At 44.3% G+C, this 16,706-nt stretch overlaps 1 protein-coding gene across 1 annotated transcript in view; it reads left to right on the top strand.

Moving 5' to 3' along the window:
• nck2a (NCK adaptor protein 2a) overlaps positions 1–16,706 on the top strand; it is a 38,070-nt gene that overhangs the window by 12,516 nt on the left and 8,848 nt on the right. Inside the window, exon 2 of the mRNA XM_083777014.1 lies at positions 15,207–15,448. Coding sequence (XP_083633140.1) covers positions 15,223–15,448 — 226 coding nt within the window. The 5' untranslated portion in view covers positions 15,207–15,222. The remainder of the gene's footprint in view (positions 1–15,206; positions 15,449–16,706) is intronic.

The following is a 16,706-nucleotide window of genomic DNA, read 5'->3' on the forward strand; positions in this document are numbered from 1 at the left end:
CCCCCTTGGAATACTTAAAAGCTATTCTCATTCAAGTCTCTCAACGCCAATGGTCAACACAACACATTGATAAGACAATATGGCATCAGTGCAACTTCATATACAGTATTGCAGCATGTGCATTTGACGTGACATCAGTGAATGTGGGCTTACAGTATGTGCATTTGAAGTTAGACGGTGGGATATCACGTAATCTAGGGTTTACCATATTAGATCTCCATGGTTATTACTTGCGCAAGCAGAGCGCACAAGTAATAATTTCGCCCGGTCTGTGTGCACCGTGCCAGCCAACCCGCCACTTGATGCGTATGCAAGTAAAACAGCAACTTTGTGCCTGGTTTGCTGGGACCAGAGTACATGGTCCCAGCAAACCAGGCACAAATCTGCTGTTTTATTTGCATACGCATCAAGTGGCGGGTTGGCTGGCACGGTTTTTGGCGCAAAGTAACCACAGTATACCGCTAATCAACTTACAACTATGTATAACTGCTCTCAATGATGACGTAAGTAATACAACATTATGTTTCTGGGGTGTATAAAAGTAACGATAGTGTCAAAAAGTTAACCAATTTACAATAAATAATAAAATAATTATACTGTCTGTATAACATATTTTAATTCAGTTTATAAACCTTTTTTTCATCACATATCAATGATTTATTTTTCTTTGAAAAACTAAAAAGGGATCTAGAATATTTCTAAATTGATAAAAGTGTATTTCTTATATAGATAGAAACTTGAACCATACTTAATAATACTAGGTGTTTACATGCATAAAGTAGATGGGTAGCAAATAGTTACACCTAATAATTAGACATTTCAAATGTTCCTTCACAGAGATACTGAGATTCCACGGTTTACAGCAGTCGAAAATACTTGCGCGCTCTGCTTGCGCACTAGTTGGCCATTTATGGCCTACTAGTGTGCAACAAGCAAGTATGCACTCGACAGAGTGCAGTTCTAGTTATTAGTGTGGTTGTTCAAGATCTAGTATCATCAGTATATTCCTATATATGGCTAATGGGCGCTGACTGATTTGTTTGCTGACGCCATGACGACACATTGAGGTCAGACAACAGATTCCATATTTGGCCGTAGCTGCATTAGGATTATGCTTATGGCTGAGTCATGGTTGACATGTCGTGACCCCCATCAGAGGTCCGGCCGGCCGGTCCGCTCTTAAAGCAATTTGAATGTAGGATTCTATCTCTCAGCTATTATGGGTCCTCCTCCTGGGCCTGAAAAACGTATACGATTTATACCGTTACTCTCATTCCCTATACTAGACACTTGATACAGATATGACAACTTTAGGTCGATGTATAATGATACTAAAAATGTTTTACCATGGGGCCACTTAGTGTACATTGTATAGACATTGCAGATGGATAGTCCAGTGGCGTTTTATTATGGATCCCACCGCAGTATCCAGGCAAACCCCACACTCGCTGCTCCAAAGCCCTGGTGAGGCAGGAAAACCCTGCCTGTATGTTTTCATATCTGATCTCCGTAAAGGAATCTTCTAGCGTCTGTACATGCCAAATGTTCAATATAATCATGTATACTAATTCCTTAAATTCTGTTTTTTTTTTAACAATTTGGACCAAATGGCCATTGCTGAAGGAGAGTGAATTTTAGAATGTGTTGTCGTGTACAGTGAAATTGGGGTTCTGAGCAGCGCTGTGGGCGGGGTTTGCCTGGAGCTGTGGTGGGGTCCATAATAATAACACAGTCCAGCCAGTGGGACCCTGACACTAAATACTACCGATAAATTATCTTAATTTGATTGGTCTGGGATGTAAGAAAAATGTACAGTACTTCTTGCCTGAGCAAGGGGTTTGGTGGAGCATCAAGGATCCCAGCAGGTCTATTTAGTGATGCATCAGTTTCTTTACTGCGGTCTCTCTCTCTCTCTCTCTCTCTCTCTCTCTCTCTCTCTCTCTCTCTCTCTCTCTCCCCCCCATCTCTCCCCATAAGAAGCCGTTTGTCTCTGGGGAGCCACCAGGTTGCACTTGATCAAAGAGAATAATTCAGAGCTGTGGGGTGGACTGTGGAGGAGAAACAGGAGGTACACGGAGAAGCCAAAGCTCTAGCTGGGCGAGAGTCAACAATGGCTTGTGTTAACTCTGTGAAGGAACATGGGGGGCCAGAGAGACTCCTCAGGGCAGAGTTGTTCAGAGAGCATGTTCTGTACTTTTCTGTCCGGGATGGCTGCACCACATATTTTCGTATACTTCATCATTATCTTTGGTCCGGCATGTACTAACTGTACCTGCTGCGCCTCAGCAGGTGTTAGTTGTTACTTTAGAATATTATTGATTATTCCCTTAATAAGGTGGTTCGGGCATCTGGTTAGGGTGCCTCTCGGGCGTCTCCCTAGGGAGGTCCTCGAGACACGTCCCACTGGGAGGAGACCCCCGGGGCAGACCAAAGCGCAGTTGGAGGAAACGCATCGACTCACTGGCCTTGGAATGTCTCGGGATCCCCCAGGAGGAAGTCAGTAATGTTGCTCTGGAGAGGGAAGTCTGGAGCACTCGGTTAAGCGGTTGAAGATGGATGGATGGATGGATTATTCCCTTAAAGACGTGGGTTCGATCCATTCGAACGTATCGATTTCATTTGTAATATAAGATGTTGCTTGCAGTAAAACTTAATTCCAAGACCGCAGAATTATAGAAACATATAGAGAATTATAGAAACATATAGAGAATTTCTTTCTCTATATGTGCCGGCCACGGTTGGTGCTGAGAAATCCGCTCTCTTCTGAGATAAAATGAATGATTCATACCTAATGTATTCTATACCCTCTTTTTTTAATAAAGCTGTAATGGTTTAGAATTATCTGTAGAAAGGAGACGCATGGCTCCAAGGATGTGTTCATTATGCTGCCAGGGAAGTTGGAACAATATTTACCTTGACATGATGAAACGTGATTTGTTTTTGTTTAAATCAAATGAAATGCTTCAAATGCATTTCTTGCATTTCCATATAGTTTTGTTTGTTTGACGTGTGCTTTTCTAGTGCAGAGCGATTTGGGTGTGTGTGTCTACCGCAAGTCTGTGTGTTTACAGCAAGGCAGCTGATTCATCCTTCGTTGTAGGACGGTGTCCTGCGGCAAACACAACCAATCTGCAAGCCCATATTGTCCACATTGTGGACTTTGTTTGTGCGTGACGCCAACGTATGATTAACCCATTCTGACCTGAGATCAGATTCATACGAGGTTTCCGCCGGACACACACTGGTCTGATGAACCCATTCTGACCTGAGATCAGATTCTAAAAATGTCAGTCGTTCTTCGATTTTTTTTCAAAAATAGCAGACCTACAAGCTCATATCGCGCCACTCGGTGGCGCGATATGAGCTTGTAGATCTGCTATTTTTAAATAGCTAAAGCATAACATGATGCTGACACCAAAATGGGTGCCCGGTCAGAATGGGTTAAGCAATATTACACGAGAGGGTGTGGGTTAACGTGATGTTTGCCGCGACAGGGATGCGGTCAGGAACGAGACGAAGTCGAGTTCCGCAGGCACCACCGAAGTGGCAATAATCACGTTAACCCACACCCTCGAGTGTAATATTGCAATTCTACCACAGTTGCCCTTAAAACTAAGGAAATCGCTGAAAGAATATATATTTTTAATGACTGATGTAGTCACGACTCACTACAACCACAAATGTCCCAAGAAACTAGCTAGCCTAGCCACCGAGTTTGCTAGCACTCTGGGAGAACAGAGCAGCTGAATTATTTGTTATGATTAGGTGTTGAACGGTCTGTTTCAACCAATCAGATTGCTTCCTCGAAACGACCTGTGGTAGAATGAAGTATAAACTGCTGCTTGTGGTCTCTCGGATTGACGGCTCTGTGGTCTCGCAAGAGACCAGCTTCCGGCCCGGTCCTGGCCTGGCCTGGCCTGGCCTGGCCTGGCCTAGTGGTCCGGGCACCTAGGCTGCGCAGTGCTAATCCAGCCTGACGGCGTGTCACGGGTTCGACTCCCGATCCTGACGACCTTCGCTGCGTGTCTCTCCCCATCTCTCTCTCACCCAAGTCCCTGTCGGCTTACTAGTGTAAACTATCGAATAAAGGAGGAAAAAGCCCAAAAAGTATTTTTAAAAAGAGAGAGAGAGAGACCAGCTGGCGTGTAAGGTTACAGGCGTGCAGGGTCTCGCGAGAATTCGCACAGCACATTATTTTTAATTTCATTTTAATTCGAGCCGTAGTCGAACATTCTTTTATTTCTAAGTGGTGCAAACCACTTCCTTAATTGAGTATGTGTGTGGGTCCCTGCCTGGCTGGCTGGCTGGGTATGTGTGAGCATGAAAACAGCATGGTTGTAACTCTGTCATTTCTCAACCGTTTCGGACGCGGGCGGCTCGCTGGAATCGGGCCGGACAGATAGAAGAACACAAAAACAGACACAAATGGACATAACCACACAAGACCAGGACCACCAAGGAGGCAAGGACCATATGCCATTTGGGGGGAGGCAGTTCTTATGCATTCGCAGTGTATAGTCTGATAGCAGTTGGCATGAAAGAGAGTCTGTATCGTTCCGTGTGCATCCTCGGGGGGAGTGTGAGCCTACGGCTGAAAGTGCTCACCCTATCTTGCAGCACACCATAGAAGGGGTGGGAGGGATTAGCCAGCATGGAGTTCAGTTTGTCCCCGATCCTCCTCTCCGCGACTGACTGCAGGCTCTCCATTCGGAGGCCAACAACAGAGCTGGCCTTCTTTATGATCTTGTTGAGCCTGTTGAGCTCACCGGCATTGATGCCCCCTCCCCAGCATACCACTGCATAAAGCAGAACGCTGGCCACTACTGGTGATGTTTTACCAGCGACTGGTAAAACATCACCAGTAGCCTGCTACACACACCAAAGGACTTGAGCCTCAGGAGGTACAGTCTGCTCTGACCCTTCTTGTATACAGCCTCTGTATTGTCTCTGGCTGATTATTTATGTCAAAAAGTCGCCAAATCTGTCCCAATGCACAATAAGATGTTATTAAATATAGCCATAAGAGGGTTAAATAAATACTTTTTGAAATGTCTATGGGGAAAATGCATTGGGAATTATTTCCTGGGCCTGGTGTCGTCATGAAAGGGGGCACTGCAACGCTCTATGTATGTGCTACTGATGTACTGAATTCAACAGGACAGGAAAATACTTCTCACTGGCTTACGGAGGGAAGCGTTGGGAAGTTTGCAGGAATAGGAAGGTGGCATGAACAGTTTTGAACACGCACGCACACACATTACCACTGCTGTGGTGTCCCCAGATGGGAGTTGGAAACAGCAGAGTATTTCATGAGCAGAAGTAGAACAGAGTAAACTCACTTACAGATGTACCCTTGTGTGTGTAGAACCGTTGGTTGCAGGGACCTAAATTGTGTTGCATGAATTCTCAGAAGCTGTATGTATGTTCTTATTAGAGTCAAATTTGGTTTACGTTATGCTGCGTGCTGCCCTCTTAGTTGACTATATCAGGTGGTGATATATAATATTCATACATGGGGAGTTGGCCACTTGCCTAATCAATTTAATGGATGTAATCATCTGTAAATGTGTGTTTGCTGCACACATTCACTCACGCTGAGATCAGCCATTTCATGGTTGGTGAGGTTGAGCCCTGAACTGAATATTTGATTTAAGGCTGCTGGCATATTGAAAGTTATAGACTGGCGGAATTAAAGGGTTTTTTATCAACTAACAAAGTCTTGGTCGACTAACTCCACACACCAGGCATAATGAATAGACGCACAAACGGTGCACAGTTCCATGCATGTGCTCATATATATTATGACCTGATGTGTATGTATGTATGTATGTAGGGGGTGTGCAGAGCTAGCCTGTGGGCAGTGTAATTCTTTTACGAGGTGGAATCTGCAGGTAACATGAGAACAGAGCCGGCGTCGGATTTCATCAATTTAAATTGGATGTGTATGATTACTGTAAAGTTAACAGTCCGCTGGAGCTGAACCTCCTGAGTGCTTACTGCTTACACTAGCAGATCTGGAATGAGTCTCCGCGCTCCTTAACCTTCCCTGCATAACTCCTGCAGTCGTTAACTCTCGAAGGGAGCAGGCAGCAGCATGGTACTTCACACATCCTAAAAGGATCTAATGGTGTTACATCTAGTGCCAGACGCTCGCAGTTGAGCACTTTGGTCGATTCACTGACTGAAGGACTGCAGCGTAAGCAATTTGTGGTTGTTTGTTTTGCTTAACGCCATTTAATTGATCTGATTCCACCTGCTTTCCGTATCCAACTCGGCAGTGTTCCCAAGAAGAGCCAATAATGATAATAGAGCAGAGTGTAGATGCTCAAAGTGCTCTCAATACGTTTCGGAGCAGCTTCGATTTAGACGTCTACAGTGAGTTTATTTTACTTTATTGGAATTCACCACTGCTTCTGGTTAGGTTTTACTCAGAGATGAAGTGGGGAGGAAGAAGAATCGTGGCTTTTGTGTTCTTCACTAGATAGTTTTCCTCTGTTGAAAAAAGCGCACACTATTTGCAAAGCCTGAAAATAAAATATAGCACAGAAGGGGGGGGGGGGAAGAATCGTGGCTTTTGTGTTCTTCACTAGATTGTTTTCCTCTGTTGTAAAGCACACAATATTTGCAAAGCCTGAAAATAAAATATAGCACAGTACAGCGATGCTCGGTTCTGTAGCATGTGGCCTCAAGAGTCATTTGACCAGGAAATAACCCCAATTTCTGATTGCTAGAAAGCACTGGCAAACAAACAAACATACTGTCATACAAGCAGCAAGCACGGCCGACTCCTCCAGAGATAAACAAATAGGACCGCACATCAAAGCCATTGTTTTACTACTACAGGCTGCAGCAGTTTGTTTTGCTTTAATACCACAGAGCCGGGAGGAGATGAGTACCAGGCTATCACCTAAGGAAATAGAACACACTTTTCTTTTATGAACAAGTGATGCACAATGGATAGAAAAATGAAAACTACAAAGCTTTATGGTAATGAACCAGAGAGAGCATGCTATTTGAGATTCGACTGTGTGATGAACCAGCAGCACAGCTCTGTTATAAGAGAAAATGTTGGAGAACAACTTGGAGACAAGTAGGTTGGAACTCAAGCGAATACCAGACCAACTCGCCCCGGGCGTACAGCCGGCGGAACTGCGCGGCCTGGTCTTCCTAAAGTAACATAAGTAAATTATGCGTAAACCGGTTAAACCTAACCTTAGTCCTAACCTTAAAGATGGAGTGCCACCATTTTTTTTATTTTTCCAGTTTTTCGCGTGTCTATGAGGTGACCGTACTTCATTAGACACCCTGGAGTCGGTTTTATGTGCAATGGTGTATTAACCTTGTATTTAGGGTTTCTTCCTGGAGGCTGAACCCTTGACAGTCAAACGGGCCAATGAAATAAACGGTAATATAGTGACACCACACTATCAGCCCCTCCCCTAACCCCTCCCCCTTTATCATACAGCTACAGCTGTGGGTGTGGCTTCAGTTCAGGTGGATCACCACCCATCACCACCCACCAGGCAAACCAGGCATACTTAATGAACTGGTGGGCGTGCCCACATAAAAACAGCATTTTAACAAATCCTGTACACTTTTTTGAAAAAAATATACCTCCTTATATAACAATAAGACCTGATGATCATGTTTTGGGGTGGAAAAAAATCACGGCACTCCATCTTTAACCTTAGTCAAACTATGCCTAAACCTAACCCTATACCTAAACTTAACCCCAGTCAAACTATGCCTAAACCTAACCCTATACCTAAACTTAACCCCAGTCAAACTATGCCTAACCCTAAACTTATTTCTAAACTTTATCAGTAAAACAAAATAAAGAATACAAGAACCGCAGCTATGAGCGGTCGGCGTGAGGTCGGCGGGGAAAAAAAACCGAGGGCGAGATGGATTATGGGCGACCGTACCTAATGCCACTCAAGCACAGTACAGTACTCTGTGTTAATTTAACTGAGAGAATACAAATGTAACCAAATGGTCCCGAATTGAACAGCAGAAAGAAAAGGAATAATAGAATCATGAGTGTGTTGAACATTTACATTCTAGAAAACCAGAGTGGAATGCATGGGATAAATCAGGCTGTCACGATTAAACATTTAAGTTGACAATTAATTGATAATGATTTAATTGTGTTTTTGGCATTGAACATTGGAACATACGGATACAAAACTACATTGGGGAAGATACACAGGGAAGATATGACGACAAGAAATTACTGACATTTATTCATTTATACAAGAAATAAGAAAAGGTTCAAAACAATTGCAGAAAAACCTTACAACGCGTCACTCGCGTATTGAGTAGATCAGAAATCTTTTCAACATGGAATGATTATGACAAAAAATTACCTCAAATAATTGCGAATCGTCAATTATGTAATTTTGACCGGCCTTGTAATAAAGGGTCTGCCATTGAAGCCAGGACCACCCACCACACGTAGTGTAGTCACTCCATGAGTCCGAAAATGAAAGTGATAAGTGTGAGAAGTTGCTTTGAAAGAGAAATCTGTGCATAGGAAATGGGCAGAAAGGAATTCCTCATTTCTGGCCCATGTAATCCAAACTGGATGTCTGGACTTTCTGTGTTTTGCCATGAACAATAAATAGATTAAAGGCAAGTGCGTGCTTGGACCGCAGACATCCGAATTGGTTAAACTGTTTTAATTCGGCTCATATACAAAATAGTTGTGTGTCTGTCCTATCCTTGGTCTCGTCGGGGTTTAGTTGGAAGGCTCTGCACAGCAGAATGAGTTTTTTTTTTTTCTAAACGGAGCGCTGCCCTATCCTCGACTGCGTAGTCATGTGGCGAGGGATGATAGCAGGCCTGGATCTAATTCTGTGGTCTGTGGAGTGCGCCGGTAGCTGAACTCATCTCCTCTGTCTATTTTTGAGCCGGCAGTGGAAAAAGGAACAGCTTGAGGTCTTTCCCCAAGACCTCCTCGAGAGGTTTTTGAGTATCGGGGAGCCTATTGATGTTTTTTTATCCTGGTCCCTTTGAGGATATTCTTGCACGCATGCATGGTACCCATTTTCCACCCCGACACAGAAGAAAAGCAAACCACCATCTCTGTCATCAGAAAGCCAGAGAGATGAGCTGGAACGCTTGCGCACACCACGCCCTCTCTGCAATGCGAGAGATTAGTCAACAATTAGATCTGTCATTCACCAATTTTAGTTTTTGCTTTTGCTCTGTTGGCGATGCATTTGTTTGAGACGTGTTCATGGCAGAAGTTCATGACGTTAACACCGACTGCATTTACAATGCTGCCTCGATATATATTTTGTTCTCCATTAGGCTCATTCAGTCTCTGGCCTGTGTTTAGAGAGCCAGAGCATTTAGAGAGGTCTATTAGGCCTCTCCTAGCCTGACCCAAACAGAGACATTTCTCGTCTAGAGGGGCGGGTCGCGCCTCAGAAATGCGCGCACCCTGATTGGATCTCATCGATCTGTCCGTCACCCGCGGCCCCTCCTCTCCCCCCTAGTGCAGCGCTACGTCACATCATTTAGAGCGACGCCCACCCGGAAGGGTTGACTCCCACTTTTAGACTGGTTCAGCCCACGGATTTTTCCAGGCTTTCATCTTTCGCGCAGACGAAATGAAAGCCTGGGTATCGAGGCTAGGCCTCTCCTGATCACAGATGCCCATTCACTGTCAACCAAATGGGATGCACTACTAGCATGCCAGGCCGGGGTGCATTTCCTTATGTTTCCGACCTCTTGAGGTTGCTCAAAAAGCTGCAGACACTCAGTTGGTGCTCATAGGGGGTAAAACGGTCCCTCTCCCTTAAACGTTGAACGGCTGGAATGAATGGAGTTGAGAGAGGGGTGGAAAACATTCTCCTATTGGTTGATCTGGCTGGGGTTGACCTGGATGCCAAAAACGGAAAGCTCTGCCAGACTTTTTTTTTTATTTTTTTTTTTACATTCTCTTTTTTCATAATCCTCCTTTTACCATCTCTTCTCTTTTGTGCTAAAAGAGCCTCTGAGCCCCCCCCCCCCCCCTTCCCACCTCAGTGAAGGGAGCTGTGAAGTGCTGGCCTAGTCTCACTCAGCAGTCTGTGGGATTCTCATTCTTCTCTTAACACTCTCAGAATGGAGGGTCACAGGGAGCACAAGCGCGCCTCCCACTATTCCGTTTTTAACCCCTTTTCTCCCATATCTTGGGGCTTGTGTGCACACCCACCCACACCCACAGGGGGGTGGATCCGGTTGGGTGGGCTTGCACACACACATACACAAATCCTTTCTTAAAAATGCAATCTCTTGCCATTTTTACGCCTTACGTCTTCCTGTGGCCCCCGATCAATAAAACAGGTGGAGCTAATTGATTTAAAGACCCTTTGATTCTAAAACATACCATTTAATGAACCCATTTATGGCCCGTAGCTTAACCCATTCTGAACGGGCACCCATTTTGGTGTCGGCATCATGTTATGCTTTAGCTATTGAAAAATAGCAGATCTACAAGCTCATATCGCGCCACCGAGTGGCGCGATACGAGCTTGTAGGTCTGCTATTTATTTTTTTATCGAAGAACGACTGACATTTTTAGAATCTGATCTCAGGTCAGAATGGGTTCATCAGACCAGTGTGTGTCCGGCGGAAACCTTGTATGAATCTGATCTCAGGTCAGAATGGGTTAAATGACTCACGCTGGAGTAAGCCTCGCAGACTGCTACAGCAGTTGTTTATACAAGGCTCTCTCTCCTAACTGATTTCTTTAGACTGACAGTGATGGCGTGTTGGTAGACCATCGGTGCGTGCTGTGTAAGAATGATGGCGTACGTGGCACTCTGGCATGTGTCGATGCACACAGGAGGAGGATTGATCCTGTTCTCTCGGTGGCATTCCCATCACTCTCCCTAATGAGCATGGTTGTCAGGGCGACAGAGGGGTGGGGGGGGGGGACGGACTCTGGCAATGATGGGAGCATACGAAATACATACGACTCATCTATTAAATCGCTGATTAACATCTCAGAGACATGGGCAGATGGTAGGGCGGAAGATGGAATTTTATGAGGAAAGAATTATATTAGAATGAAATGATAAATATAAAGGGGAAATTGGCATTTTGGCTCGTTGTAATCTATTCTAGCCCTAGCTGGCCTGGCTGAGGCAGATATAGAAGCCACATGCTCGTTGCTCACATACCACGGGGACAGTCGACATCTCCCCGTAAAAATCTTCTCCAGTTCTACTTCATGTTATACTTTCCAAAGAAACGGTCCAGCCACTGAACATTGGGACCTGTTTGGAATATGCACTGAATTGAACTTATCTGGATTCTTTCCTGGGACACGCTATTGCTGGCACTGTCAAAAATTTGAAATGGAAAGAGTTGCCTATAAATGCTCCGTGCACACAAATGGAGTTATTGTTAACCACACCCGCCGCCTCTTCCGGTGGCATGTTGTACAATTCCCTTCTCCTTCTCCGCTGTCTCACCTCGCCTGCTGTCCCTGTCCCAGCCTGTGAGGGAATCCAGTTTGACAGCTTTAGTGACTACAAGCATGGGCGCATTCGGCAACGCAGCATTCCGTCGTTTTCTTTCTTCTTTTTCCTTCTGAGCTGTACGTAGTTTGTAGATATGGAAAGAAGACATTATTTGTGAGATGTTCTCCTGTCGTGTGACACAAATCTGATTCCGTTTTGTCAGTGTAGCTTACAGTATCTGCTATCAGTGATCAACTGCAATTTCTCCTCCTGTCAAGTGCGCTGCCGTCTCTGTGTCTCTGGCCCTAATTGAAGTGGAATTTAATATCTGCTTTAATGAAAAAATACGCCCAATGCCTCAAAGTGTTCCCAATATTATCTGCAGAGAAGATATGAATCTTCACTGTGGTAATGGAATCTTTTATTATGGTGTAATTTGGGAGGCTGCACTTCTCACGAGTCATAATTCTCTTTTGTGGCCCAGCTTTACTCTTATGCCCCCTCGTTAAAGAACAAAGTGCAGTTGACAATATGAGAAAGGAAGCGACATGTGATCTCTGGCATCCCGTTTTTATACAGTGTGTCTGTTACATTCTACTCTGGAATGCTCAGTCTTTGTAGTGAACACACACACACACACACACACACACACACACACACACACACACACACACACACACACACACACACACACACACACACACACACACACACACACACACACACACACACTTTAACCCATCAAGACCTGGGGTCGATTCTGCAAATGCTTTCTAAATCAGTCGTTCTCACACTTTTTTTCTCCCTTCTCCAAAATGTTTGAAAATAGCAGATGTACACTACAAGCTCGCAGCTTTGTGCTTGTATATCTGCTATCTAAAACGACAAAGGTTTTAATTGTTTGAAGTATTCTTTTCCCTACCCGCAGGCCAGTTAAGGGTGTTTCACTCAGCAGGTGTTTACTACACACGCCTGGAACACAATGAATAGTTAATCGTCGCATTGCTATGCAGATGATACATTATTCATAAATGATTGAACATGGTGTAAAGACTTTCATACGTCTGTAGAAGGTGCGCTGATGCAATTGCACCCTGGTTTCAGGTTGAAAGGATGCATTAAACATGTCCACTTCGGCAAGTGCTCTTTGGTTGTCGGGGTCGGGGCAGGGTATTTATGGTGTAAGGGTGCAAGTTTAGGACACTGAGAGGGAGAAGGGCTCGCTTTGGGAAAAGCCTGATACCTTCTGGCATAGCTACCTTAAACAACAGGGCTCACTTTGGTTACTTTTGTCTGTATATGTTATTATTATTCTGTTATTGTGTGAACTGTTGTCTAATATGTACAGTGATTTGGAAAGGAATTTCCCCTGGGAAACAAACTAAAGTAAAAATGTTCCAGAATTGACCACATCCCACAATAGTAGGGCTTTGTATTGCTTGAATTCTCTTCAGGTCGGATGCGCAATCGGTTCGTTTTATTGGTAGTAATTAAACAAGATTTATGGTGTCCAGTAAAAACAAACAAACAATGGCTTTCTTCAGTCTGTACTCTGTACCATTCCAGATAATCTCTCTCATATTAACCAAACTTCCTTCCTTCATTTACTTGTTTTCCAGTCTGTGAGCTTTGCAGTGTTCTAAACATAGGCTAGATTGCTCGGATGTTTTTCATCGGTTCTCCTATCAAAACGTTTGACAGGACAGAAGTACGGCAGACAAGATCAAACCTTCCCGATACTTTATTAATGTCATACCACACACAAACATACTGTTTTTTTTGTTTTGTTATCAAATGTATTTTATTTAAGACAAAAAATCACAATAAGACACGTTAACACCATGAATGAATAAATAAAACAAAACACATATAAAAAGTAAAAACACAAACATACTGTATGTATACACACACACACAGAGGGGCAAAACATATTCTTCTGGCCTGCCTTAGCCCTGGCGGAGATAAAGAGCAGTTTGAATGATGACGTCTCTGGTCTCAAGCTTCAGAATGTTCTCCACTAATCTTTCTACATGCCATATTTAGGCATCAGCCTGCTTGACTTTATTATGGGCCAACCCCAACCCATCGGCTTTGCGGATTGGCCAAGCCCTGTGTGACATTTGTGCCGCTGTACGAACGTAGCACTATTGGACTGCAGTTAATTTATAGAGCACCAGATTAATCAATAAGCCTTTATATCTAAGGATGACCACATGCAGCCGTCGAGGTGGCAAGCAAGGTGTACGTGTCCACCATTATGCATTTGATGTCGATTTGTCCATCTATCAAACTCCAAAGAAATATTATCTAGAGGTTGAGAGTTGCTCGCCTGACTTCTGGTCAAATTCAAAGGAACGAGCATTAACGTTACTGGATACATTTGGACATGTTTGGGGTTGTGCGTGCGTGCACGGGCTACCCGCAGTGGCTGCACAATGTACATTGTTTTTATCTTTTTTTTAAGATACTTTTTGTTTTGTTTTTACTGCTAGGTTTTTACAGTATTATGACAGGAAAGGGGGAGAGAGATGGGGGGGGGGGGTGGTGGGGGAAGACATGCGGCAAAGATCGTCGGGATCGGGACTCGAACCCGCAACACATCGCCAGGGCTGCATTACCAGCCCCAGGTGCCTGGACCACTCGACCGCGGCCCAGGCCCACATCTCTTGTTTTCTAACCCATGGCGGCTCCCTTTTCTCTCTCTCTCTCGTGTGGGTGGGTAGGTGGGGGCCAGGGTCATTTGTCAACTCACTCAATGCATGAGTGTTGACAGCTCTGCACTGAAATGTTACATATTACCGTATCAAGCTAACCTGACCTGTATTGAGGTATGTACAGTAGTTGCGTGCAACATTTCCCGCATTTGATTTCAGCCTTACTGACTCCTCTGCCTCATTGACTTCTCTCATGACTATTCTCAGAGCATGTGGGGGAGGGGCATGTGTTCAGTGAGCCGGTTACTTTATTCATGTTTATGGTATTTAGAACGTTGTTGGTAATAATGTATGACTAGTGTATAGAGCACCGAAGTCCTGACGTAACTCGCTCATCCCTTCCATTCCCCTGGTTCGCGGAAGTGATTTCTCTATGGAGAATAACATGGGGTGATCTTAATATCGTCTACTATAAGCGTTGTGGTCCAAAAATAAACAAGCTGTCTCGGCGTTATTGTCAGGGAGGTGTCTCTGTATCGTTTGCAACAGTCAGTCACTCATATATGATACAGTCTGCTTCTAGCGAAAATGTAACTAATTCAGTAGCAGTAACATTAGCGTTTTCTCTCAGTCAGTTGATTCTTCATATCCATATGAGTGAAGCGGCCGGGGTGACATGTTCATTTTTCAAACACAGTTCTTATATGAAGCAATCTAAAAATCCTCCTATGGCGATTTCAATGCAACTAAAAAAATACATGAACCTGGGGACTGACGCCCTCTACTGAAAGTGATGTCAGACTTCGGTGCTCTATATATATCATCTTTAATCAATGTATTTGGATTCATTGATTTGATTGTGGTAGTTATACTTGTAAACGGTAAATATCTTTAAAGTAGACCTAAAATATTTCTTTATTCAAATCACAATTTTATGTGTCTCGTCTCGTTCTGGACGGGAACCCCTTTTGGTGTTTTAACTAAGCATTATGTTATACTTTAGCTATTGAAAAATAGCAGATCGGCGCGCTACGAGCTTGTAGGTCTGCTTTATTTATTTTTTTAACACGACCATTCCTCCTGGTGTTTCCGCCTGCAGGGAGACTCCATGAAAGATGACGGAGGAGGTGATTGTTGTAGCCAAGTGGGACTACACCGCTCAGCAGGACCAGGAACTTGACATCCGCAAGAACGAGCGCCTCTTCCTGCTGGACGACTCCAAGACGTGGTGGCGCGTCCGCAACGGCTACAACCAGACAGGCTACGTCCCCTCCAACTATGTGGAGCGCAAGAACAGCCTGAAGAAGGCCTCGCTGGTGAAGAACATCAAAGACACACTGGGTAAGAAGAGAAATGTTTCTATATTTGTGTTTGTCCGAGGGGAAGAGGTGGTTTGTTTTTCTCGTCGGGATCGTTACTTATTTGGAGCCTCGTTTTCCCTCTTCCTGTTCAGTTGTTCCAACTTTGCTGCTACTCCCCCTGCCTTTCACCTTCTGGAGGAGATAGATGTGGTCGTTAAAAAGCAATTGTAATATTGGGAATATGCCTTGAAGTGACTCCCAAAGGTTTTCACAAATATGTGTTTATATTATTGAAGAAGTATTCCAGGAGAATATTTAGATTCAATTGACCTTGCCGTTTCTCCCTTCTCAATGTGGCCCTGGTTTGATTGATTGACTGATTGAAAAATGTATTTCACAGTTTGTGGAATGGGTACATTTGCAACGAAAGTCAATACAAAAACTACTACTCTTGAGGACGAAACCATGAAAAGCAAGATGAAACCATGATGTCTGTCTGTCTGTCTGTCTGTCTGTCTGTCGTCCATCCGTCCGTCCGTGTACCCTGGATTTCAAACTTATTGGGGGTACACACTAAATGATTCCCTCACTGTCCTAGCTGGGAGCTGTCGGCGCCCCCCAGGGAAAATATTCCTTTGCCCATCGCTCTCTGGTCTGTCAAGACGTTGTCTGTGGCTCTTGAGTCCTGACATCACTTGAATAATAGTAGCTGGACTGAGTGACAGAAGTGTCATGAGCTGAAATCAGCTGAGGGTGAAATGGATTAAACTCCACTTAATTTAAACTATGTGGGGAAGGGCTTACCGCGGCAGTGCAGGGTTGTCCGTGTCAATACTTATTTTTAACAGATGATTAGAAATGCTCAAGAACGTCTGCTGTCCTACGACAAGAATGAGAACGGGAGGAAAAAGAGCTGAGGGGGGGATGGTCACTGAATTTCTTTTTTTTGGGCCACTTGCAATTGGGCCAACTCTTGTTGTCAGCAAACGGAGAACGAGAGAATTGCAAGAGGAGAAACAAACGGGCAAAGAGACGCCAGGCAAAATTCAATCAGCCTGGAGATTCTTTTTCAAATAGGTCATATTTGGATTAAGGAAGGAAGTAGAGGCCAGTGAAAAGAGGACAATGAGAAGGAGAGAGAAAAAGAGAGAGTTGAGGGACGACAGAGGGAGTACAGTATTCTGCTTCTGACACACTGATTTCCTCTCAACTCCCCTCGGGGGGAAACGTCTACCAGACAATGTGTGCCAACAGCATGGCATGGCATGGCACCGTCTGCCACACTTTTCTTCACTTGA

The sequence above is a fragment of the Protomyctophum parallelum genome, assembly GCF_964188405.1.
Source record: "Protomyctophum parallelum genome assembly, chromosome: 11".
Lineage (NCBI taxonomy): Eukaryota > Metazoa > Chordata > Actinopteri > Myctophiformes > Myctophidae > Protomyctophum > Protomyctophum parallelum.